General features: G+C 56.3%; 2 protein-coding genes across 3 annotated transcripts in view; one reads left to right on the forward strand and one right to left on the reverse strand.

Annotated features, from left to right (window-relative positions):
- Positions 1 to 780: 780 nt before the first annotated feature.
- Positions 781 to 8,989, reverse strand: AANAT (aralkylamine N-acetyltransferase). The gene is made up of 9 exons (XM_054593085.1): positions 8,902 to 8,989; positions 7,939 to 8,143; positions 7,633 to 7,705; positions 3,883 to 3,945; positions 3,370 to 3,483; positions 2,353 to 2,497; positions 1,768 to 2,004; positions 1,407 to 1,561; positions 781 to 1,083 (listed from the first exon to the last, which is right to left on the reverse strand). The coding sequence occupies exons 1-9, from the start codon at positions 8,987 to 8,989 to the stop codon at positions 781 to 783; spliced, it is 1,383 nt and encodes a 460-aa protein (XP_054449060.1).
- A 4,135-nt stretch (positions 8,990 to 13,124) lies between these two features.
- Positions 13,125 to 22,696, forward strand: part of UBE2O (ubiquitin conjugating enzyme E2 O) — a 44,554-nt gene continuing 34,982 nt past the window's right edge. For both annotated transcript variants that reach the window (XM_054593227.1, XM_054593228.1), the window contains exon 1: positions 13,125 to 13,559. In XM_054593227.1, the coding sequence (XP_054449202.1) occupies positions 13,143 to 13,559 (417 nt within the window). In that variant the 5' untranslated portion in view covers positions 13,125 to 13,142. The remainder of the gene's footprint in view (positions 13,560 to 22,696) is intronic.

Genomic DNA, 22,696 nt, shown 5'->3' on the forward strand with positions numbered 1-22,696 from the left:
CGCTAACTTTGGATGGATGATGTCTAACACGTATTAAATGATATTCTTCAGGGACTGTTGTCTTTTGACCTGAGGACTTGGGAAGGGTGAACGCTGGAACCTTACTTTGGGGGTTGAGGGTGGACCAGCCAGGAGGAACTTGGGCGCAGGGGCTTGGCCCGAAGGGACAGTGGCAATCTCGCGGGACTTCTGGGAATTTGGAACAGAATCTAGGTTGGGGTCACGTGGGGGGTCCCTCGAGGGGTGGGAGTTAAATGTTTAGGCCTTTGACATCCCCCAGCCCCACCTGCCTGTAGGGGCGGTGAGGGGCTGGCCACCCCGGGCACCTCGGCTTGCTGGGCGTGGGCATGTGCCTCTCCCAGCCCTTTCCCCCAAGCACGGGAGCCACCAGGAGACAACGGGCACAGCCACTTCGTGACTGAGGGCAGAGGACCCGGGGTACCTGGGCTCCCGTGAAGGCGAGGGCAGCACCCTGGTCCTGAACCCCATCTGCCTGCCTGCCTGCCTGGAAGGCCCCCGGTGGCTCCTGAGGCGGGGAGCTCAGGCCGGGCCGCAGGAGCCACCCCCATCCCGGGCACGTTTGGAGTGTGGAAGGTCCAGAGGGTCTCATGGGGACAAACTGCAGGACACCACTGGGAGAGACAGCCATGTTCTCTTTATTTTGCACCTCCTCCCTGCCTGGGGCACAGCCTCCCCTCAAGCTCAGCCCAGCCAGGAGGGACTGGGCCCGGGGTGCTGCGGGCTGCCGCCCCACAGCGCCCTCCTAGCCCAGTCGCCAGCTCAGCAGCTGTTCCTCCTGGAGGCGGCCTGGCCCCGCAGGGAGCACCAGAGCTCCATGAAGGTCAGCGGGCCCACGGTGACTGCGCAGGGGCCCACGGGGCGGAAGCCAAACCTCTCATAGAACGGCACCAGAGGTTCCTCGCACATGAGCACGGCCCGGCGCACGCTCGGCTGGCCGCCCAGGTGGCACAGGTAGCGCCAGAGCAGGACGGAGCCCTTGCCTTGCTGCCGGAAGTGGCGGTGCACAGCCAGCACGAGCACGTGGGCCGTGTGGCCCCAGGGCCTGTGCAGCGTCAGTGACTCCTGGGGGCGTGCGAGGGACACGAGTCCGTATCCCCTCTGCTGGCACCCGCGCCCGTACCACACCACCCGGGGCCAAGCGCAGGCGTCCCCTGAGTGCTTGCAGTCAGGGCTCCCTCTCCCCCTCCCGGAGAGCCCCAATGTGGGTTTGCACCCCCAGCCTCATGGCAGACCCTTCAGGAGGGCTTTTGAGACCCCAAAGGGTGGGGAGCTCTACCTCTGGAAGAGGATTCACGGTCTGTGCTTGCGTGTCTGGTTTAGGGACAAAACCGCAGGTCTGGGCTCCCCTCCCCTGACTGTGTGTGGGGGGCCCTGCCCTGCCTCACCTGCGTGAGTCTCTCCTCATCCCAGAGTGAGCCAATGATGAAGGCCACGAGGCGGCCCTCCTGGAACCAGCCCAGGGAGAGCTCTGGACACACGGTCAGGAAGTGCTGGATCTCGTGGAGGTACAGGGGGCACTCCCCTGAGACGGAGATAAAGGCTGCCGGCCAAAGCACATGGGTGGGTGGCTGGGCCACCGCACCCCGTGCCCTTCCCACGACCCTCCCCACAGGAACGCAGGTGACTCAGGACTGAGTGTGCCCACAGAAACACGCACGTTCTGCTACCCCAGGGCCCCGGGGACAAGGACAGGAGGGGCAGGAGTCTCCCCCCACAGAGCGCCCGGGCCCTGGGTGGGCTGCTCACCCTCCCGCTCAATCTCAAGGACGCTGGCAGCATCCTGCGGGGTCAGGCAGCGGAACTCGCTGGCCGGGAGCGTGTGGCGCCGCTGGCTGCTCGGGGGCTTTGGCATCCTGGGCGGCAGGCGCAGGGCCACCGGCGTCCAGCAGTGGATGTTCTGCACGGACGTCCTCGCCGTTGGTGCTACCTCTGGGCGCCCTGGCTCAGGAACCGGCCTCCGCAGCAGAGGAGGGCGCCCGGCGGCTGCAGGGGAGGAGTGAGGGCCGGCGGTCGAGTCCTCTCCTCTAAGACGGACAGGCCAGGGGGACGGCGGCTGAACCTGGGGTGGGGCCGGCCCCCCAGCTGTTGGGCACACTCCCCGGTGCCTGGTCCCCAGGGCTGTTCGGGGGACTGTACCACTGGAGCTCTCTCCCCACTTCCCCGCTCAGCAGCCCCTCCAAACCTCCAGATTCTCGCCTCGCAGGCTTCAGGCATCAGAGCCCAGGAGACAGAGGAGGGCGGGCAGGGCTCGGGCTGAGCGGGGGAGGGGCCGAGGGCCTCCACTGATCGCTGCTAATGCAGCTGTGGGTTGGGGGGCGCGGTTTGTCTTACCTCCCCAGAGGGAGACTTTGCGGTCCTTTGGGTGCGCGATGGTGAGGCTGAGAGCTCTCCAGCAGCCTCGGCCCTTGGCCCTAGAGAGAAGCCCTAAATCCAAGTGACTCCTCAGGGAGCCCCAATTTGCCCATGCAACCTCTGACTGGGCCACACACCCACGGTGGGGGGGGGGGGGTGAGGGGGTTGGGGGAGCCTGGGGGCGCGGGGAGGAGCCAGCATGGGCCTGCCGATGTCCGGTCCTTGGGGGAGGCCAACCCCCCTCACAAAGCCCCACAGTTTCCACGTCTGCCCTTCCTCCTCCACCTTTTCTCCCCATGTTGCAAAGCCCCATGCCAGGTATTCCTATTTCTGAAGGCTGGGGGCCAGGGGTGGGGGCCACTTACCAGGGCAAAGGTGCCCACGAGAGTCAGTCACCCCGGGTGCTGCTCACAGGTGCAGGAAGCAGGAAAATAGGAGACACCCGGGTGCTGTCACGTAACTGCTGTGATAGCAGGTACGGCCTGGCCCCATGTGATGTCCTCGGAAATTTCCAGTTGCCCCAGCCTCACCTCCGAATTATATCCGGCAGCCCTGTCACATCCCTGTCCCTGTGAACTGAGAGTCAAATGTCACCGTCACTGTGGCACACTGGGCAGGGAGGGGATTATCGTGGCCAACAGAGGCCCAAGGGCTTGGGGAAGGGCATGGGACTAATCCCTGCTCTGGCACCAGCAGGGAGAGTCATTCACCCTCTGTCCCCTTGGAGCCCGGGCAAGCCCCCTCTGAGGGTCCTTCCAGCTCAGGCAGCCGAAGAATGCTGCCACTTATAGCTCTCGCTCGGGGCCAAGCCCCAGACGCAGTCTCCTTTAATCCACGCGACCCGCGAGGATTAACCCCATTTTACAGAGAAGAAAACTGGAGCCAGGTCCAACAGCCGGAGTGGAACGCGTGCGGCCAGGCCAGGTCCGCCGCCCCATTGCACGCTGTCTCTGCCTGAGCCATTCGGCCCAGTGCTCTCCCAGATGGCCCGCTCACATCCTCCTGGCTCTCCTGGTGGCCACCGGGCAGTGTCCCCAAGTCAGAGCCGACCGGCGCGAAGGGAGGAAATCCTAAGTCTGGCTCCAGGACGTGCAGGTAGAGCTGAGGAGCCTGGAGAGGCAGACGGGGCTTGCTGTGTGGACAATGGCAAGCCACGGACGGGGAGACCTGTCATGCTCCACCCCAGTCACCCACCCCACCAGGTATGTGATCAGGAAGTCTGGTTCCCTAGGCGTGATTCTCAGGAATACCCTCGGGAAAATTCCCAAACCAGGGGTCAGTCCTCATCCCCCCCCCCCCCCCGAGCTCTCACCACACCTGCCGTCGCTTATCCAGCTCTTACAAAAACCGACTCAAACAAGCAAAAGGCCCTGAAGAGTCACGCCCTCCTGCCATCCCGGTGCCGTGCCTCGCCTCGCGTGCCTGCCATCTCTCGAGGTCCTTAAGCCGGGGGTGGTGTGGTCTGGAAGCCTTGGGAAGAGGACCTACCAGAACTGGACTCACACTCACCTGGGACCCACAGTCCCACTCCATGTACTCGCCGAACATTAAAGCAGCAGCAACGTTCTCTAACTGGAAACAACCCAGAAGATCCTCAGGTGTGGAAGAGACTGTGGACTATACGCCCAAGGGAAGGTCGCCTCACAGAGAGAGCGGGCAAACCGATACAGCACAGAGGACCGTGGACGACTCTCAGCCAACGCCGTGGTGATGGAAGAAGCCAGAGCACGCGTGTCGCCGTGTGGCCCCACGGCTCCTGTTCCGATCCGCGTGTGAATATCAGGAGAGTGGCTGCCCAAAGCGGGGCTTTAGGGGCTGGAAGTGTCACGTCCACCGAGCGTGGACGTCCTGGGAGCGGGGGCAGCAGTTCATCAGGCTGCCCACTGCGCGCTGCTGGAAGTGCACCGAAGGGTTCGGGAGGCCGCTCTAACCTGCGCGTCCACTCCCAAGGGCCTCGACGGCCAGGGGCCTCAGCCCCGCCCCACTCCCACTGCTGTCCCCAGGGCTTGTCCGCACGCCCGCCGTGTGAGCGGCTCCTCTGGAATCCTGAGCCCAGCAAACTGCCTCCTGGTCTCCTGTCCCCCCTCACCCCCGGCCCCAGGCCCCTCTCTCAGTCCCCAAGACCCCCGTTCAGCTCACAGGCTCCTGCTCCCGTAGCTCTTCCCGCGCCACACGCGCCCCTGCCCCGCCAGGGCCTGGCCTCTGCGCCCGCACAGCAATGCTGGCCCTGGCCCACCCGCCTCGGGGGGCCTGCCCTCCCCTGTGACCCGGGAGAAACCGTGCGGCCAGCCCTGCCCGGCGCTGCCGGGCCGACATGGTCCCGACTCTGCGGTGGCCCCGGAGCAGCCCCCGCACACCCACGCTTGTCCTTTTCTCCCAGGGTCCCCCTGCTCTCTGAGGCCCAGTAGAACCTCCAGAGCCCAACGCGGCCCCTTCCAACAGCCACCAGGCAGTTCTCCTCCCACCGCAGGCCTGTCGGAATTGGCGGGAAGACCTCCTCAGGCTTGGCCTTCAGGCCTGGTCGGGGGAACTTGTCCGGGACCTGGGCTGGGCACCTCTGACCTCAACATCCCGGAAAAGGCCTCCTCTCTCCTCCTTGGACGCTGTGGCTCCCCTGCGCCCCCTGGTGGCCTAGCCGGAGAAGGGCGGGCAAGCTGTTCCATCTGCCTCTTGATTGATGATCAGATGGTCCTATCCTCTTTAGAAAACACCTCTGGACACGTGGAAACCCCAGGGAACAAGAGGAGTCAGTGCAGTAGGCATGGCTAACCCGCGGGAGCAGCAGAGGGGAGGGGAGGGGAGGGGAGGGGAGGGCGATCACAGGGCCTCTCCTGGTCAACTGGGAGAAAATGACAGACGCTACCACCGATAGGGTGATGGGGACGAAGGTAAGCATACCCTCTGCAAGAAAATGAAGAAGAACATCAGAGCACCCACACCAGGAGTAACGGCACTCATCTCTAGCCTCAGCCTCGACAAGTGACAATCTGCTGGGACGTTTACATCACCCGCCTCCTCCGGCGCGGTGCGTCCTCTCCACAGGCTGCAGCCAGATCCATCCGCCCAGCAGAGTGGCCTCAGGAAAGGCCCATCGCAAGGCTGCTGATTCAGCAAAGGACAATGCGGGTCTCCCGATGAGATTCGAATTTCAGGGACGCAACAAATAATTTTTTAAGTATGTCCTGTGCAATATTTGGGACAGGCTTATACTAAAACACTGTTTATATCCAAAATCCTGATTTCACAGGGTGTCTTGTATTTTACCTGGAAACCCTCTCTGTGAGGCGCGAGGCAGGGATGGTCAGCACAGGCCAGGGCAAGGGCAGCGAGGGAGCCAGGAAGAACCGTGCACCATCACGTGGCCGGTGGGGCGCTGTCTGAGCCTCCGGTGGAGCCAGAGCCCTTGGCCTCCAAACCCCTATAAGGCACATCCTGGCTTGAGGCCACCGGCCATTCCTGTCTGCTATTCAGCTCACCTTCCTTCAAAGCAGCGATTCTACACCACCTGGCTGCGCACTGGAATCACCAGGGAGCTTTAAGAAACTCCTCGCACCTGCGTCCCCCTCAGAGCTGCTGATTTTAAAGTTCTGGGGGAGACCGTCAGGAGTGCAGCCGGGGCTGAGAACCGCTGCCCCAAGTGCCTGTTCTCCAAGCAGCGTGAGGCCCTAACTTTGCATCCTGTGTGTCTTCCTCGAGGGAAGAGGGTGCTGGCCCCCACCCGGTGCCCCGCCTGGGGCTGTGCGCCCAGAGCAAGGGGCACACAGACCTCTGTAGCCCCAGGTCTTTTTTCAAGTGGAGGCTTTGGCAGAGGACTGGAATGTAAAACAGCAAGAGCCGCCTGGCTGGGACTGTGGCAGACTCCATGAGGGTCCCCAGAGGGACCTGTGGGACAAGGTGGGCGGCAGTGTAGGCCCCCGCGGGGACGCCTGGAGAGAAATGGAATTCCCCAGGATGCAGACCCAAAGCGCCCCCAGCCCTGCCTGCCCCTTGGGCCAACATCTCCACGCGCACTTCCTTCCTTGTTGTGATGCTTGGGACTTGTGTCCAGGGCTGCTGAGAGGCTTCAGAGGCTCTGCCCTGGCTCAGGCAGGGGCCAAATGAAGGGCAGCTCTAGCTGTGAGGCAGTCACAGGGGACATCGGGAGCACTCTAACTGCACAACCAGAGATGAGAGGACGAGACGATGTATTTAATATCAAATCGACCTAATCACACGTCCTGGTGCGGGGACCATTGGCTCAGGTGTTTCTTTCACACCCAGATCGATACGGTCTGACTCTAAACCACAGTCTTCCTCCAGCACCTGGTCCCATGAAAGGGTCCCCTAACCACCTCTGCCCCGGGGGCTGAGGCTGCTCATCCTGTCCCCACCAGGCTTCTGCGCCTGTGATGGCCCCCTCAGGGGTCCCGCTGGCCACTCCCTGCAGCCTGGCCTCCTGCGCGGCCTTCCAGCCCAGCAGGCAGGTCTAGGTGCGTCTGAATACCAGCCCCGGGCTGGGCTCCAGTTCTCTCCCACGAGGCTCTCTGGCTCCGGGCAAACTGTGGGCTCGACTGGGCCCCTGCCTCAGCACTCCAGGACATCCTATGACAGTTCGAAGCCAGGTTGTCCAGGGCACACAGAGAACCCCCAGAGGGCACGTTCCCTTCCTCCCTCCGCCCGCAGAGCCTCGCCTCTCACCGCTGAGCTCCCATCCTGCCGATGGCCTGACGCGGCAAGGACGAGGGGCACAGATTTGGCTCTCCTTGTGGTCAAGTAAACAACTGAGGCCACGGTGGGTGTCTGGAGAGCGTTCTGAGGGCCCACGTGTCACCACAGGGAAGTTAAGGGAGGGACGCTCAGAGGGGCGGGGCAGGGAGCCACTCTCAGGAAGAAAGAGGGATCTGAGCAGAACCAGGATCGGGACGTGTCCCAAAGCCCCAGGGACAAGACAGCCAGCAGCGTCACAGGGAGCCAAGAATGGAGAAGAGACCTCAGACTCTCGAGAGGAGGCCTCCGGAGCCTTCAGGAGAGAGGGGGGCAGGGAGGTCAGGAGCAGAGGAACAGCCTAAGGGGACAAAGCCGAGGTGGCCGCAGGGCAGAAGCCACCGGTTAAAGGCGCACTGACCCACCAGCATGGGGGTGCTGGAGAAGACTCCCCCACGGCGCCCCCAGCGCTGAGCCTGCGGCCGCCCTAGAGAGCCTGGCTCGGTATGGTAGCCAGCGTCCACCTGGGCCCAGGTGAGCGACACCCTGGTCCCTGGCCCCCCACCAGTTCCCCACAAGGGGCTGCTCCCGCTCCCCACTCCAATGTGACAGCTGCCCGGTCCCCATTCCAGCACCCAGAACATTCCACCTGAGGGACACCAAGAGGTGGGTCCCATGAGTGACGGCGTCCAGAGACACCCTGACGATGCCTCTAAGACCCTAATAATTTCCCAGGCTGAGCCCCATGGACAGGAGAGGCAGCCCTCTGGGCCCTTGCACGACAATTGCGTTTTTTGGTGGTTTTGACGGTGGCTTCTTTCTCTGAACCCCTCCCCCGCACGCACACTCGGCACGGAGCACAATTTGCCCGATCATCCTTACCTTCTCGAGCTGAGTCCGTCACGCAGGAAACCTAGGCCCGGGCTGCTCCCTTCAGCTGAGGGCGGTGCCTGCAGAAAAAAGCGGCGTAGAGTCAGCAGCAGCCCCGCCCCTGCGGGGTCGAGGATCACGCTCTGCAGCAGGGCGCGCCGTTGCGACGCGCACTGCGCAGCACGAACTTCCGGGGGCCTCGCGGAGGTGATAGATCCTGCAATGCGGAAAAGCGCTCCCATAACCACACACTCTGCGTATCCAACTTCACGGGCTGCCCCTCTGGACGGGGCATTGTCCGATTCCTGTCCTATTCGTGCCCAGGCCAGTGGCACCGTTGGTGAGGACCTGCGGCCCCTTCCACGCTCAGCCTTTCCTCTTCTGGGCGGCCCACTACTAAACCAGCTCCGTAATGTTGTGACTTAAATCTAGTTATTGATATCGTGCAAAGAGGGGAGGTAGAGTAGATCCTTGGGGTGAGGGTGGGTGGGGGGCAACCCACGTCTTGCAAGGAAGGGTTGTGGTCTTCAAGCAAAGAGAGTGCTGACCTCTAATGGGCTGGAGAGGCCCGCACCTGGGAGTGTCTGGCAGGCTCACGGAGAACCTGGTGCTTTGAGGCTGTTCAGTGCGGCCACCCAGATACCCCCGGATGTCTCAGAGCCCCGCGGCTTTCCAGTCGGGATCCTCTTTAGCATAGCTGGCTCGCTAAGGTTGAGAATTCAGCCTCGTCTGGGACCCTGCTACTCCTATGGTCTAGTTTTCTCTGTCTTCACGAGGTGAGTTTCTTTACATACAGCGGCTTTTATACTGATCCTTTGACTGGTAACCCGTCACCCACAGACTTACACCATCTTGCTCCAAGGCGACTACCCCCAAGGACGGCCGTGGGCTGCCACAGTCTTTAGGACTGCTTCCCTGACCTCTTGACACCCTCTCTGTCCCCTGGTATCCCACCCCAGCTCACTGCCCACGAACGTCTTAACGATTTCACCACTGCAGCCTGCTGGCGTGCGGAAGAGTCCACCCACCACCGGTGAGCAAGCAGGTGACCCAGCCCCGGCATTCCGGCTTTTACAGTCGGTTCTCTGGGACAGGCCTGGCACCAGCGGCTGTTACAGGTGATATCCCCAGGACACAGACTTTTTGACCCTGAGTTCTACATGAGGAGGTTTGTTGGGAGTGCTCTCGGGCCAACCTCTGTGAGGGAGCGAGGTCACAGATGTGGCTGGAGGTGTTGTTGACCTGAGAGGATGCAGTTGTAGCAGAGGCTTCAGCTGAGGCCAAGAAGAGCCCTGAAGCTGGGGTGGCCCTTCCCAGATGTCCTAAGAGGAAGCGAGAGGACCAGCCTTCGCCCCCCCGTAGGGAAGGCCACTGCCGGGGTGAGGCATCCTCTTTCAGCCGAGGGCAATCCTTAGAGAGGGGTGCAGCTCTGAGCCTTGGCGGCCGACACCCGGCGATGGGGGGAGGAGCTGCTTGGACCTGAAGGCGGACTCGGGCTCTGCACCACGATTCCCCCAAAAGCTGCCAACCCCTGGAAAACAGAGACTGTGTTGAAAGCGTGGCATTGTGCCACCCACACTGTAGGAGTCTACCGACTGTTGACTTCTGCCGAGGATGGCGCTAGGCTGCGTGACTTCCTGGGGGGTTATTTTGAAGCCTCCTTTGCATAGATAGGCTGGTCCACTGCTGGGCTGAGCCGGCCCATCCTTATTTGGGGTTCAATTTCTGCCATAGTACAGAGGCATTTCCTCAGGAACCTTCCAGACCTTTCTGGAATGACGTCAAAGGCAAGAAGGGATCGCCAGCTTCTGGAGAAAGAAGGGGCCTACAGCTCCCTGCACGACTGCAGTCCCTCTGTCTGTCCAGTGGAAAGATCATGTGAACCCTGCATGATTTTCAAATTTCTAGTAGCTACAAAGAAACATCTGAACTTGATTTTAATAAATGCTATTGGACCTAATACCTGTAAAGTATTGTCACTTCAACAATTAATCAGTATAAAATTGTAAGATATTTTATATTTTTTTTTGTTTGTTTTGGTACCAAGTCTTCACAATTCAGAGTGTGTTTTATACTTACAGCACATTCAGCCCGGCCACATGTCAAGTGCTCAAGAGTTGCACAGGGTTAGAGGCACTGTGATCAGCGACACAGATCTAAACGCCAGAGGCTAGGGAGAGGGCAACAGTGTGTGCGCAGGGTGGGTGTGGATGTACGTGCGGCGTGAGTGTGCATGTGTGGGCGTGGTTTTCACACCTAAAAAAATGGAGGGCTGGGGGGACTTGAGGGAAGATGGAGGGGTCCCAGAGACTTGATGCGCTGAGGGCTATTGGGAGAGGTTGGCTTGTTTTGTTCCATCATTCAACAAAAATCCATTGATCACGTACTGTGAGTTAGATCGGTGCCGGCTGCTGGGATACAAAAATGAAGAAGACATAGTCCCTGTCCTCAAGGTTCACAGTTCCGTGGGAGACACAGGAGTAGAAAAATGGTGGTAATAGAGGGTGAGAAATATAATCACACAGGTATTACCAGGTAAGTGGGGGGATAGTTGGGGAATGGGGCTCTTGGAAGCATTCATAGCTAAGAAGGCCCCTGATTCTTGAGCAACCCACAGCTGGAGGCTCAGGCAGACGTGTTCCTCCGGTCAGCCACTAAGGGTGGGGGTGGGGTTCTGCGGGGTGGCTCCCCGCCACCAATCCTTGTCAGCTGAAGCCCCCAGCGCTCAAGGTACCCTGGAGCCCCCAATCACCCGCTCCAGGGTGGATTTGCTTGCACAAAGAGGCTTGGAGAGGTGAGCTGGCCAGGGCTTCCCCAGGGGGCAGTGTGGGGCCCGTGCGGACTTCGTGGGTCTGGAGAGGTGGCCCAGTGGCCAGTGAAGATAAGGACAAGACGGGGCCTGCTTCCTCTAGATCAGTTCACTCCGCTGCCAGCTCTGCTGCCTGCTGAACCACACCAGTTCCTTAGCAAGGGGAGTGGCCAGGCTGGCTCAGTTTCTGGCAGGCACATTTGTAAATAAGCAAAATTCCCCTGAGAAGCATCCATAGCCCCCAAGAAGGACTGGGTGCTGGGGCCATGAGAGGAAGGGGTTTCTCCACTGGGGAATGAAGGATTTTTTTTTTCATTCAACAGTTATGAAAATCAAAACTAAGCAGGCACTCCCATCTAGGTTTACCCCACTTGCCAGCCCGGGTGTGCACAGACCATGGTTGGGGTCCTGGAGTCTGGGAAGGAATCGAGCCTGAACCCGTATCCAGAGCATTTCAGGCCTGACTGAGGTGAGGAGGAATGTACTGAGCCTTTCTCCCCGAAAGGGCCCACATGCAGCTCAAAATGGGGGCAACAGAAGGGCTTAGGCATAGCACAGCAGTTCCTTGAGTGTATGGGGGGTGGTATGTGGGGAGCTTACCAAAGGGAGGGACAGAAATCTCAGGCATTTGATAGGCACTGCACTAGGCGCCAGCATCACACACACAAATGCAACCTGATCCACATTCTCAACAGGGGCTGAGTAAGGGAGAGAACAGCATTTGAAGTCAAGGATTCTTATCGACAGCTTAGCAGGTTCCTGGTGTGTGTGTGGGGCAGCACAGTGCGGCATAAGGCTTCACAAAACAGGGGCTCATACTTCCTCCCTCACAGGGGGATAATCTATGTAAAACACTTAGTATAGTACCTGGCATTAAGCTGCCGCTCAATAAACAGTAGCTATTATTAGCCATTATTACAAGAAGCTGCAGAATAAACATGGAACATCTTTCTGGAGTGCCAATTTTACTCAAAGATCAGGGAGGGAAGGACATTCTTTTTATAACAAACCCAGGCATAAGCTGATGTAGAATACAAAACTCACTTGCATTTTTGACAGCAGCGATTTCGGGCCTGCATTGCCCTGTTGCTTCAGCCTACTTGCACACCTCCATCCTCCGAAGGATGTAGGAATTAGAAAAGCTTGCAGCCAGGAAACTTGGGGTCCAATTTGCACCTGCCAGTTACTACCTTGTGACCTTAGGCACTGAATTAGTATAATTACTTTTTATATTGTAAAACGGTAATGGGAGGCAGACCATAAGTATAACAGTTCTGCCAACCTAGAATTTTAGTGTAGGTAGGGGTGGGAGTGTTGGGATGTTAAAATAATAGTTAAACTCTATTGAGGGAACTGTATGCCAGGCACTGTTCTATTCCATTTAATTCTTCCAATTGCCAATGAGACAGGTACTGCTATTATCACTCCTATTTTACAGATGAGAAAATTAAGGTGAAAGAAGTTTATCGGCTTGCCTACCTTTATAAGATTAGTAAGTGGTAGTGCCAAAAATTACAATCTATGGCTCCCACTATTAACTATCTGGCTACCTTATCTCTTGCCATGCACAACAAGCCTCATAGAGCTTTGAACTCATCTAGATGGATTTATAGGCAAACCATAGGGGTCACTAATACAGTCTGATCTTTTCTGATCTTTCTCTGGGCCTCCTTCACCAACATCTTGACCAATTCCTAGGAGACATCACCTTCCAAGCTTTGCATGAAATTCCCTAAAACAATATACTTTATTTTTTAATTTAATCTTTATTGTATTTTTTTTCCATTATCACTTAGTCCCCTTATACCTCCTCCCCCCGACCATATACTTTAGATACACTATATAAATACCTGTTAATGCTTTGCTTACAAGCTGACATGAAGTCCCTTTTTAACTATTTAATGTGTACATGATTTTTCTCTCCAACTAGATTGTAAACACCTAGAAGACAGGGACGGTCTTGCTGTATCCGCATCCCTCAGACTAGGCTGGAGCCGCCAAGGGAGCTCATTGACTGTTGTTTACAGCCTCCAGACCATCCTCCGCTCCACCTCCGCCACTCCCCTTTTCCTCGGTGCCCACTCCACTTCCTTCACCTGGGTCCCCACCCCTTGCCGCTTCCTCTACTTTCATCTCCTCTGGCCCCGCCCCGCCCTCGTGGAGTCCATCCTTTTCCCCTTCCCGCTCCCAGCAGCAGCTCCAGCGTCCCCTAGCGACGAGGCGCTACCTAGCAACCGCATCTCGGTGCCCTGACGACGGCGGCACGTAGGGCCACGTCAGCGCGCTGTGGCCCCGCCCCTGGCGCCGCCTGGCCCCGCCTCCTCGCTTCTCGGCTGCCGCTGCCGCTGCTGCTGCTGCCGCCGCAGCCACCGCCACCGCCGCCGCCCGAGACTCGCGCAGAGCAGTTATGGCGGATTCCGCAGCGCTCGCGCCTGCAGCTCCGGCTCCCGCCCAGGTCCCGGCCGCGACCCCTGAGGTGGCCCCGGCCCCGGACGCGGCCCCGGACGCGGCCCCGGCGCCCGCCCGGGACTCGGCCTCCGGGCCGTCCTCGGACTCTGGCCCCGAAGCCGGCTCGCAGCGTCTGCTGTTCTCTCACGACCTGGTGTCGGGCCGTTACCGCGGCTCGGTGCACTTCGGGCTGGTGCGCCTTATCCACGGCGAGGACTCGGACTCAGAGGGCGAGGAGGAGGGCCGCGGGAGCTCGGGCTGCTCCGAGGCGGGGGGCGCGGGCCACGAGGAGGGCCGGGCCAGCCCGCTGCGCCGCGGCTACGTGCGCGTGCAGTGGTACCCGGAGGGCGTCAAGCAGCACGTGAAGGAAACCAAGGTGCGGCGGGCCGCCGGGCCGGGGGGCGGAGGGCAGTTGCCTGCCGGAGCCCTGGGCCGGTAGGGGAGGTGTGCGCGGTGCCGTCCGGAACGGTGCCGCTGCAGTGGGCCAAGGTGGGAGGACGAGCCTCAGCGTAGGTCCGCTCCCGTGCAAAGTCATTGCAGCAGCCCTGGGCGGGCTTTCCCACGCGAAGGGACTCCGAAGCCGTAGGAGGGTGTGGTGTGGGCCTCAAGGTTATGTACGTGGACCCACTACTGTGGGGGGCTCCTCGGGCTCTGAGGCGCCCCGGGCATGACACCAGGGCGGCGTTTTGCTCACCCCCAGGAGCTCCATACTGCATTGTGCATCCAGAGCGGAAGGCCAATGCTGGGTCGGGGCTGGCAGGGTGGTCGGCGTCCCGAAAAGGAGATACAGGTGGGAATTCGGGGCCACATGAACACCCAAGAAGTTCACTAGATTGGAGCATGCATTATTATGGGTGAAGAAAACTGACCCCTTTTGGGTGAAGAAACCTAACCCCTTTATGTTTTACCTTGTTGCCTCATTGTAATTACTGCGGGGAACTTGGTGTGTAAAATCACTAACAATCAGAACCGTGATATTAATAGTACTGGGGGAGGGGGATGTGACAGCTGCGCCTGGGATTGATGACTCCTAAGTGCAGTGGGACTTCTTGGGGGAAAAAATACTAGAGAACCATAGATGGAAACCTGAAGGATGTTTTTAACCTGAGGCTATGAAACAAACATCAGACTCCCATCTGGTATTCGGGTTAGGCTGGTGAATGTTGCAGTTCCACCAAACCAAGGGGCTTATCAGAAACCTGAAACCCTGAACCGAGGTTGGTTTGGTGGCTTTTGGTGTCTTGTTTTCCTGAGTGTGAATTGCTATCAGTGATTCACACACACGCAACCCTGTATCTTTCACCCCTTCTTCATGCCCTCCTCTCGTCCAAGAAAACATTTCTAAGCAAGAATGAGGTCTGGGTTGTTTTAGCTCCTGGGGACTGAGAGGTCTGATCTCAGGGGAGGGCACCTCAGAAGTTAATCTGGGTCCTCACACACCGGGAGACAATGGCAACAGAAACAGGGCTTCGTGCCACACTGCGGAGAGGGGCGCGATGAGGGCTTGGGCAGAGAACAAGGCCCCGTGCCCAGGAAGAGTGTGTGAGCTGCTTCCTAGGGGCAGAAGTGACTTCTGACACCAGCAGGGTCTTTTTCCTCCTTCGCCAGGGCACATGCACCCACACCCAGGACCCGGGCTTCCCCCAGAGAAGTGCAAACCAGGCGATAGCTTCTCAGACTCAAAGAGAAGACTATAAGGTCATGTGTAAAAGTACTTGGAAAATACTACTTCTTGCAGCAGAGCACTTGTTAAAAAGTTACCACCAGTTCTGTTTTGTCAGGAAGAGCTTTCTGCTCTATGCAGTGTTTGTGCGTTTTCGTACTAGCAAATGGGTGCTGGTGTGGTTCCCTGTTACTTTTTTTTAAGTGGATATCCCTGACCGTCTTCTCTGGAGGTCTGTGACTTCAGGAATGCGACTCATCCGACGCTGTCATGGCCTCCTGCCCTGGAGCTGGGGAGCAGGCCCAGCTCACTGCCCAGAGCTGCCCTGCTTATCAGTTGCTCCTGTTCAGCTTGACTTTGGTGGTTGACTTTGTTTACAGTTATGTGCCCTCTGCCCCACCCCCATGTGTAGTTATATGAAGTTTGACCTAAAATACCAGTTTTGGAACTAAATGGAAAATAACTTCAGGCACCAGCTTGGCTGTACCTTAAAGCTGCCCTCCTGTGACTTGCTGTGAATTGGTTGGAACCCTTGGTGACTCCAGTGGTGGCGGTTTCTTCTCTTCTGCCGGTGTAGTTTCTGCAGCTCCTGGGCTTAGCTGAGAGGCGTAGGAGTTCTAGGAAATGGTGGCATGTGGTGCCCGTTTATGGACGGCAGGACCCACTTCTTCTAAGACTTGAGAATAGGTAGGTTTGTGCGGGGAGGAAATTTATACCTGATAGGTAGTTCTCTGTTACCATGAACCCCAGGCACGGATGGCCCTGGTCACCCAAACATGTCTCCTGCTTTGCTCCTGGCCGCCGACCAGGGTGGCGAGGTGGATCCTTGCTTGCAGCGCTGTGGCTTAGGAAGGCTCTCCTTCTCACCTCCCACTCCTCATAAACGAGCCGAGATGGCTGCGCGCTGTCCGGGAAGACCGTGAGACCGAGGCGGAGCACGTAGGTTCTGATGCTGTCCCCAGCGCTAACCTGGGGGTGAGATTTGAGAACCCAGCTCTTGGTAGATAATATAGGGACAGTCTTGGGAGACATTTCTTTTTGAAGTTTTCATCTCTTGGCGTTTTAAAATTTTACCTATTTGTATTGTAGAGACAGGGGAAGGGAGGAAGAAAGGGAGAGAAACATTGATTGGTTGCCCTGACCAGGGACTGAACCTGCAACCTAGGAATGTGCCCTGACCGGGAATCAAACCAGTGACATTTTGCTTTGCAGGACAACGCCCAGCCGAGCCATATTGGTCAGGGCCACCTATCGGAATTTCTTAAATAGTGTCCTTTTAGTATGGAGTAGTTGGCCGTATTTTTGTAGTTTTCATGTTAATTTGGTGGGCAATGAGTCAAGGCTTAATACTAGTCTCTCAGTTTCTTTGAACTTTTTGATGAACAAATTTCTAAAAGAGAAGTGAACAGGCTGGCCAGCGAGCCCTATCCCCTCCTGGTCGCCTCCAGAAATTGCATCAACAGAAATAAAATAGATAGTTTCTCCTTAAAAGTGCGGAATTTATGGTCCAGGTCCTGAGATTTCCAGCAGCCGAGGTTAAGCCCCGTTAGGACTTGAAAGCGCCCCTTCCTTCCCTCACTGCCAGACCTCGCCTCTTCGGCCTGGGAGCCGATTTGCGCCCTGGAAACTCCCCGTTTGGCCACACGTCTCCTTGCGGAGACTTGCTCCTTCCCCATCAGTGGTCGCCCCTGTAACCTTTTTGAATAAAGCCAGGTGCTGCCCTCTGGAGCGCCGGCCGGCCTCGGGGGTCTCTCTGTCCCGCACCTGTCACCGTGGGCAGGGTGGCCTGCCCTGCGGGGAGGAGCCGGGCTGCCCTGGGTGGGCTCCGGCCAGGGCTTCCCGGCCATGCTTTCCTGCTCCCCTCCCTTGGGTGCTTCTTCTGCTTTAAGTTGCCACACACTTAGGGTCTCAGCTGGCTTGAGATTTAATGTCTCTAAATTAAAGCTGTGTCCATAACCACCCTGCTCTTTGTGAGGCGGGGTGTGTGTGTAACATCTCTGATGACATCTCCCTCAGGAACTGGCGTTTCGGTTTATTTTCGGCTCCCACTCAGGCCAGATTTCCGGGAAGAAAGCTATGTCGGTGTAGCATCATAGCATATAAAGTTTGCTTGCCTCGCTTGCCTCACCTGCCCAGGTACTGGGCCCATTAAAAGCAATTGTTCTTAATGAAATAACAGGAGGAAGTTATCTAAGGTTACCCAAGATGCAGGGCTAGTGCACCTAATTGTGTGTTGTTCAGATAGGATCACAGCGCTTATAGACTCTTAGAGCTCTTCTGTGATTTTATCCTTTGTCCTTTAGTTCCGTCCTTCTAGCTCTTGGGACTCGATGCCTTCATGGGGCCTCTGTCCGGCTTGTCGCCTGACTCAAGGGCACTGTCATCAGATGAGGGGCGTGTGCTTGTGTCCTGTGATTGGCAGTCAAAACCCCTGGGTGCTCTTCCTGGCTGTCCCCTACCCTGAGTGACCTTGGCCTGCGCACTGCCTCGTTTTCTCGCTGCATGAAATACGTGAAATACGAGGTGTACCCGTCCGGCCCCTGCAGTGAGCCTGCCCAGGTGGAATAACCAGAAGTGCAGGTGGGCAGTGCCTGGGGCAGCTGCTGGCTGTTAGCAGGCGCCGTCCCCGCAGACAGAGCCCGCCCCTCCCTTCAGGGGGTCGCTTCTGTGTGCCGCAGGTCAGGTCGGTGCTACCCCAAGGAGGCATCTGGAGAAGCAAAAGGTGTGTGGAGGGCTTGTTTCAGCCGCGTTAGAATTTTGTTGCTTGTGATCTGGTGGATTGCAGATTTGAGTTCTTCATTGAGCCTCTTCAGTAAATACTTATGAAGTTCGCTCCCCTGTTACTTTATAAGAAATTCATTAATGCACATTGAAAGAAGTACCTGCTAAAGTCCACCAACCTCCAGGAGGGAGCTGGAATGAATAGGTATGTATATTTTTCAGAATCTGAAAGACATCTTTTGAAATTCCTGAAAGACCAGTAATGCCATTAGGAATTATAAGCATGGTAGAGTACTGCTTCTGTACTTTAAGACAGGAAAAACAAACATTATGTAGTGTTACCATGTGCTGGGTACTCTAAGTACTTTATGTGTAGTATTACTCAATACCCACAACAATCCTGTAAATTAGGTATTATTATGCCTGTGTTTCAGAGGGGGAAGCTGAGGAAGAGAGAGGATAAGGAAGTTGCCCAGTGTCACACAGCTAAGTGGAGTACCCTGAGCGCAAATGGGAGTAGATAGAGTTTGCCCTCACCTGAGAATGTTTAAGTTCAGGATTTATAGATCATTACTGTGTCTGAATACCTTGATCAGACATGAGTCACAAACCCTGTGGTTGGCATGAATCAACCTGTTTTTAACACTTGAGGAGCGGAGTAGGAGTCGGCCCAGGCAAGGAGAGAGGAAGGAGCAGGGTGTCGGGACGCGTGGCCGGGGTGCCCGCGGCCGGCCTGGAGGGCGGCCGGCCTGGCGGAGGCCTGGCTGGCCGCGCAGCACTGTGTCCGCGCCCCGTGGGCTGCTTTCTCTCCTGCAGTTTTCCTCCCCTGGCCCCTCCGCCACGTTCAGGATACGTGTCAAAGAGGCCATGCTGTTGCTGCAGAATCCGTAAAGGCCCCTGGATGTTGAGTGAAAGCAGCCGCCGTGAGTCTTGATTCATTCTGACTCTGGTGGCTTGTGTTAGGGATAGGGAGTCCACCTTGGCTTCCTGCCCCCACAGACCTCCCGTCCCCTCTCTGGCGGCTGTTGTCGCCCTCCTGCTGGGAATGCTGAGTCACGAGACAGGGTCAGCAGGACGCCTTGGACCGAGGCTGGGTCCTGCTCAGCCCCACCTCCTTTCTTTCAGTGGCCCTGAACTTGACTGTGTGTGTGCTCATTAGAGCCCTTTGCACGCCTTCCCCACTGCTTCCCTGTACGCCTGCGTGTCTCTCTTCCATTTTCCTCTTCTGTCAAGAGGAACTTTTTCTCTCTTTTTTGCTATTTTACCCACAGGCCTCGTGGAATCTAGTGGAACCTCTCTGGGGCCGTAGTGAGAGGGTGCGGCGGGAGCGCCCAGCACAGCAGCGCTGGCCCGTGGCGAGTGTCGGCCGCCCCGTGTCTGGCCCCGCGAGCGGGATCTAGGGCGAGTTCTGTGATGAGTGGGCGCCCTTTGCAAGAGCCGTCCTGTAGTGTTCACCTGGAGAACATGGTCTGTGCTCTGATTGATGGAAGCTGGTCTCCGCCCAGAGATCAGCCTGTTTCTGGATTAGGGTGCAAGGGCGCTAATTTAAACGGATCCTGAAGCATGGGGATAGCAGTTGGGACATGCGTGTCTAAAGTGCTTTTTCATCTATAAGATGCTATCACTGTACTTACTAGGATTTTGCTGTTTTAACTGTAGCTCCTCCTCGAGGCTCCACTTGCCAAGCCCGGAGAAGGTCATGGTTTTAATGCTGCGGCATCCACATTCGCAGCTTCCGGAGCGGGGATTGCACGTTGGGAATTTGCTTGTTCCTGACAATCCCGCCAGCCTCAGGGGGCTCTGTTAGGAACCACCTGACATCTGTGTGGTTACAGACAGGGAGGAGCAAAGTGCTCACTGAAATGTTTTGTAGTTCAGAGTAAAATTGAATCATGTTCATGGATAACCCTCTAGATTCATCTTCTCCAAGGTTATTTGCCCTTGTTTTGCTCTTCAGCTGTGCTCCGCGGTTGAGAACTTCATATCCTTAGACCCAGGCTGGCTGTGCTGAATGGATCTCTGGTCAGTTTCATCTGCAGGTGTTCTGTATTCTTCCGAAGCAACATTGTGAAATGCAAATCTTTATGATTTTAACATTGAGGCAAATGACACGTCACTCAAAAGTGTTCAGTTGGGCAGTAAATACTAGAATGAATGTCCTTTTTGGGTTAAGTCTTGTTGAATATTTGGTTGTGGGGTTTTTGGTTTGTTTGCATATTTTGAGAGACTGAAACACTTCATTTTCTGCAGCTCAGTCAAATGAGTAAGACACTTAGCAGGTTCCTTTTGGTTTAAATTAGTAGCCTGGATGTATCAGGTGAAGATTCATTCTAACTATGACAATTTAAAATTGTTAAAACTAAGCTACTGCATAGTGCTAATAAAAGAGGAGGGGGGCAGCCCGGGCTGGTGTGCCTCAGTAGATTGAGTGCCGACCTGTGAACTGAAAGGTTGTCAGTTCGATTCCCAGGCAGGCCACGTCTCCAGTTTAGGGGCGTGCAGAAGGCAACCGAATCTCTCTCACATTGATGTTGTCTCTCTCCCTCTCTTTCTCCCTCCCTTCCTTGCTCTTTAAAAGTAAATAAATAAAATCTTAAAAAAAAAATCCGAAGAGGCCCTGTCTGGGTAAATCAGAGCATCGTCCCAGTGCTCTAAGGTTGCGGGTTTGATTCCTGGTCAGGGAACATAAGGAGCAACCAATAAGTGCGTACATAAGTGAAACAACACTTCAATGCCTTTCTCTCTCCTCTCCTCTGTAAGTGCAGTGAAAAACCGTCCTCAGGTGAGGAAAGAGAAAGCGGGGTGGGGGGGTGCAGTCAATCCTATTCAACAATACAATTAAAATCCCCAGCTAGCGGAAGAAATTCCTGCAGTCTTGAAAAAGAGCCTTCTTCATTTGCATCTTGCAAGTGAGAGCTGGTCTTTCATGCTCCATGCTCCGCAGCCCTGAGGAGCTTTTTCCTCCTTGGTTCAGTTTTGATCCTTTTTGTGGGAGAGGCTGCTGCGCGGGGGGGGGGCCGCCGGAGCTACCAGGGCGGGCATGGCCACAGGAGTGCCCTTGCCCCCAGGCGTGGATGGGAAGGACGCGGGCGCACACCCGCATCTCTGCAGGGTTTCCGGGAACAGCAGGGCCTGATGCGGTCCATGCTGAAAGCAGCCCAGAGTTCGCTCTGTTTAATTACTTCAGGGAGCCTGGGGGCCCTGAAGGGTCCTGATGGCATCTTCGGCGGAGAAGAAAGAGCATCTCTCCCTGCTCTCCATGTGCCTGGTGGGGAGGGGGCGTCCCTGCCCCTGGGAATGAAGCGGGCCTCCTGTAGGTCACAGGACACAAGCAAGCTCCTGCTCACTTCGTTTTCACCCACTTGTTCTCAGTCTGTCACACGTTGATCATCTCTCGTAGGGAAACATCCCTCTGTAGGGTTTCGTTTCCAGGCTGCCCTGGAGTTTTCCCCTTCGCTGGTGTCTGTCTGCGCAGCGCCCGCTGAGAGTCTCCCGGAGGTCGGGCTCTCCGCCCCTTGCCTCCCTGCCTGGTCGGCAGTGCCCTTGCCCTTCCCGTAGCCGAGTGTCCCCTGCGTTTACACGCCTGCCACACCTCCCTGCCACAGCTCCGTGGGTCCCAAGTGCTTAAGTGACAGTGCCCTCAGGTCCCTGGAGCCTCCCGCTTTGTGGGGTTAGACCGGAGGAGTGTGGTGCTCCTGTCCCCGAGTCGGTGAAGCTCTGCAAAAATCTCTTTTTGTAACTTTTTATTGTGAGAAATCTTCCAACATAGAGAAAAGTTGAAAACCAGGCTGGTGATTACGAACTCCCAACCGTCACAGGCCGCCTTCTGCCGCCCTTGCGCTGTCGGCGTGAGAGGTGCGCGTGGTCCCCCTGGGGCCATCGGGAAGCTCACGGCCCACAAGGTGACACGCACCTCAGCGCACTCAAGCTGGTGTCTTTTAAGTCAGAACATTTGAGAGCATTTAAAATTGACCGCTTTGGGCCCACACCGTAATATTTTTTTCTTTAAAAATTATTTTTATTGCAAAATTCACATAACATAAAAGTTACCACCTCAACTGTGTTTTATTTAAATCATCCTCATACAAGGTCATTTTTTTCATTGCTTTTAGAGGGAGAGGAAAGTGGGGGCAGAGAGAGAGAAAGAGAGAAAAATATCGATGTGAGAAACAGTGATTGGTTGCCTTCTTGTACGTGCCCCGACTGGGAATCGAACCCATGACCCTTCCGTCCGTGAACGATGCGCCAACCAACTGAGCGGCACCGGCCAGGGCACCACCTTAACCGTTTTTAAGTGTGTGGTTCCGCGGTGTTAGACACACTCACAGTGCTCGGCGCCCATTGCCGCCGCCCCTCCCCGTGGCTCTGCTTGACTTGCACAACTGAAGCTCCGCACCCACGGAACAGGGACCCCTCCCCCAGCCCCTGGCAGCCACGATTCTGCTCTCCTCTATGATTTTGATTACTCTAGGTGCCTGAAAGAGGTGGAATTGTACAGTATTTGTCTTTTTGTGACTGGCTTATTTCACATAATGTCCTCAAGCTTCATCCGTGCGGTAGTTTGTGCCAGAATTCCCTTCCTTTTTAAGGTTGAATAATATTCTATTGTGCGTATGTACCACTTTTTGCTTCTCCATTTATCTGTCGGTGGACACTTGGGTTGCTTCCATGTTTTAGCTGTTGTGCGCAGCACTACCGTGAACACAGGTGTGCAAATACCTTCTTGCTGTCAATACTTTTGGGTATATACTGAGCAGAATTGCTGGGTCTTATGGTAATTGTATTACTTTTTTGTAGAACTGCCTCATTGTTTTCCCCAGCAGCTGTACCATTTTACATTCCCATCAGCAGTGAACAAGGGTTCCATTTTCTCTACATCCTAGTTAACATTCGTTATTTTCTGGTTTTTTAATAGTAACCATGCTAATGGTTGTGAGGTGATATCTCATTGTAGTTTTGATTTGCATTTCCCCAGTGATTAGCAAGATTGGACATCTTTTCATGTGCTTGTGGGTCACTTGTATGCCCTTGGGGAAATACCTGTTTAAGTGCTTTGCTTGTTTTTGAATTGAGTTGTTCCGGTTTTTTGGTTGAGTTTTAGGAGTTCCCTATGTATTCTGGGTGTTAAT

Source organism: Pteronotus mesoamericanus, unplaced genomic scaffold (genome assembly GCF_021234165.1).
Source record: "Pteronotus mesoamericanus isolate MK-2021 breed Mesoamerican mustached bat unplaced genomic scaffold, CSHL_Meso_final scaffold_408, whole genome shotgun sequence".
NCBI classification, from domain to species: domain Eukaryota; kingdom Metazoa; phylum Chordata; class Mammalia; order Chiroptera; family Mormoopidae; genus Pteronotus; species Pteronotus mesoamericanus.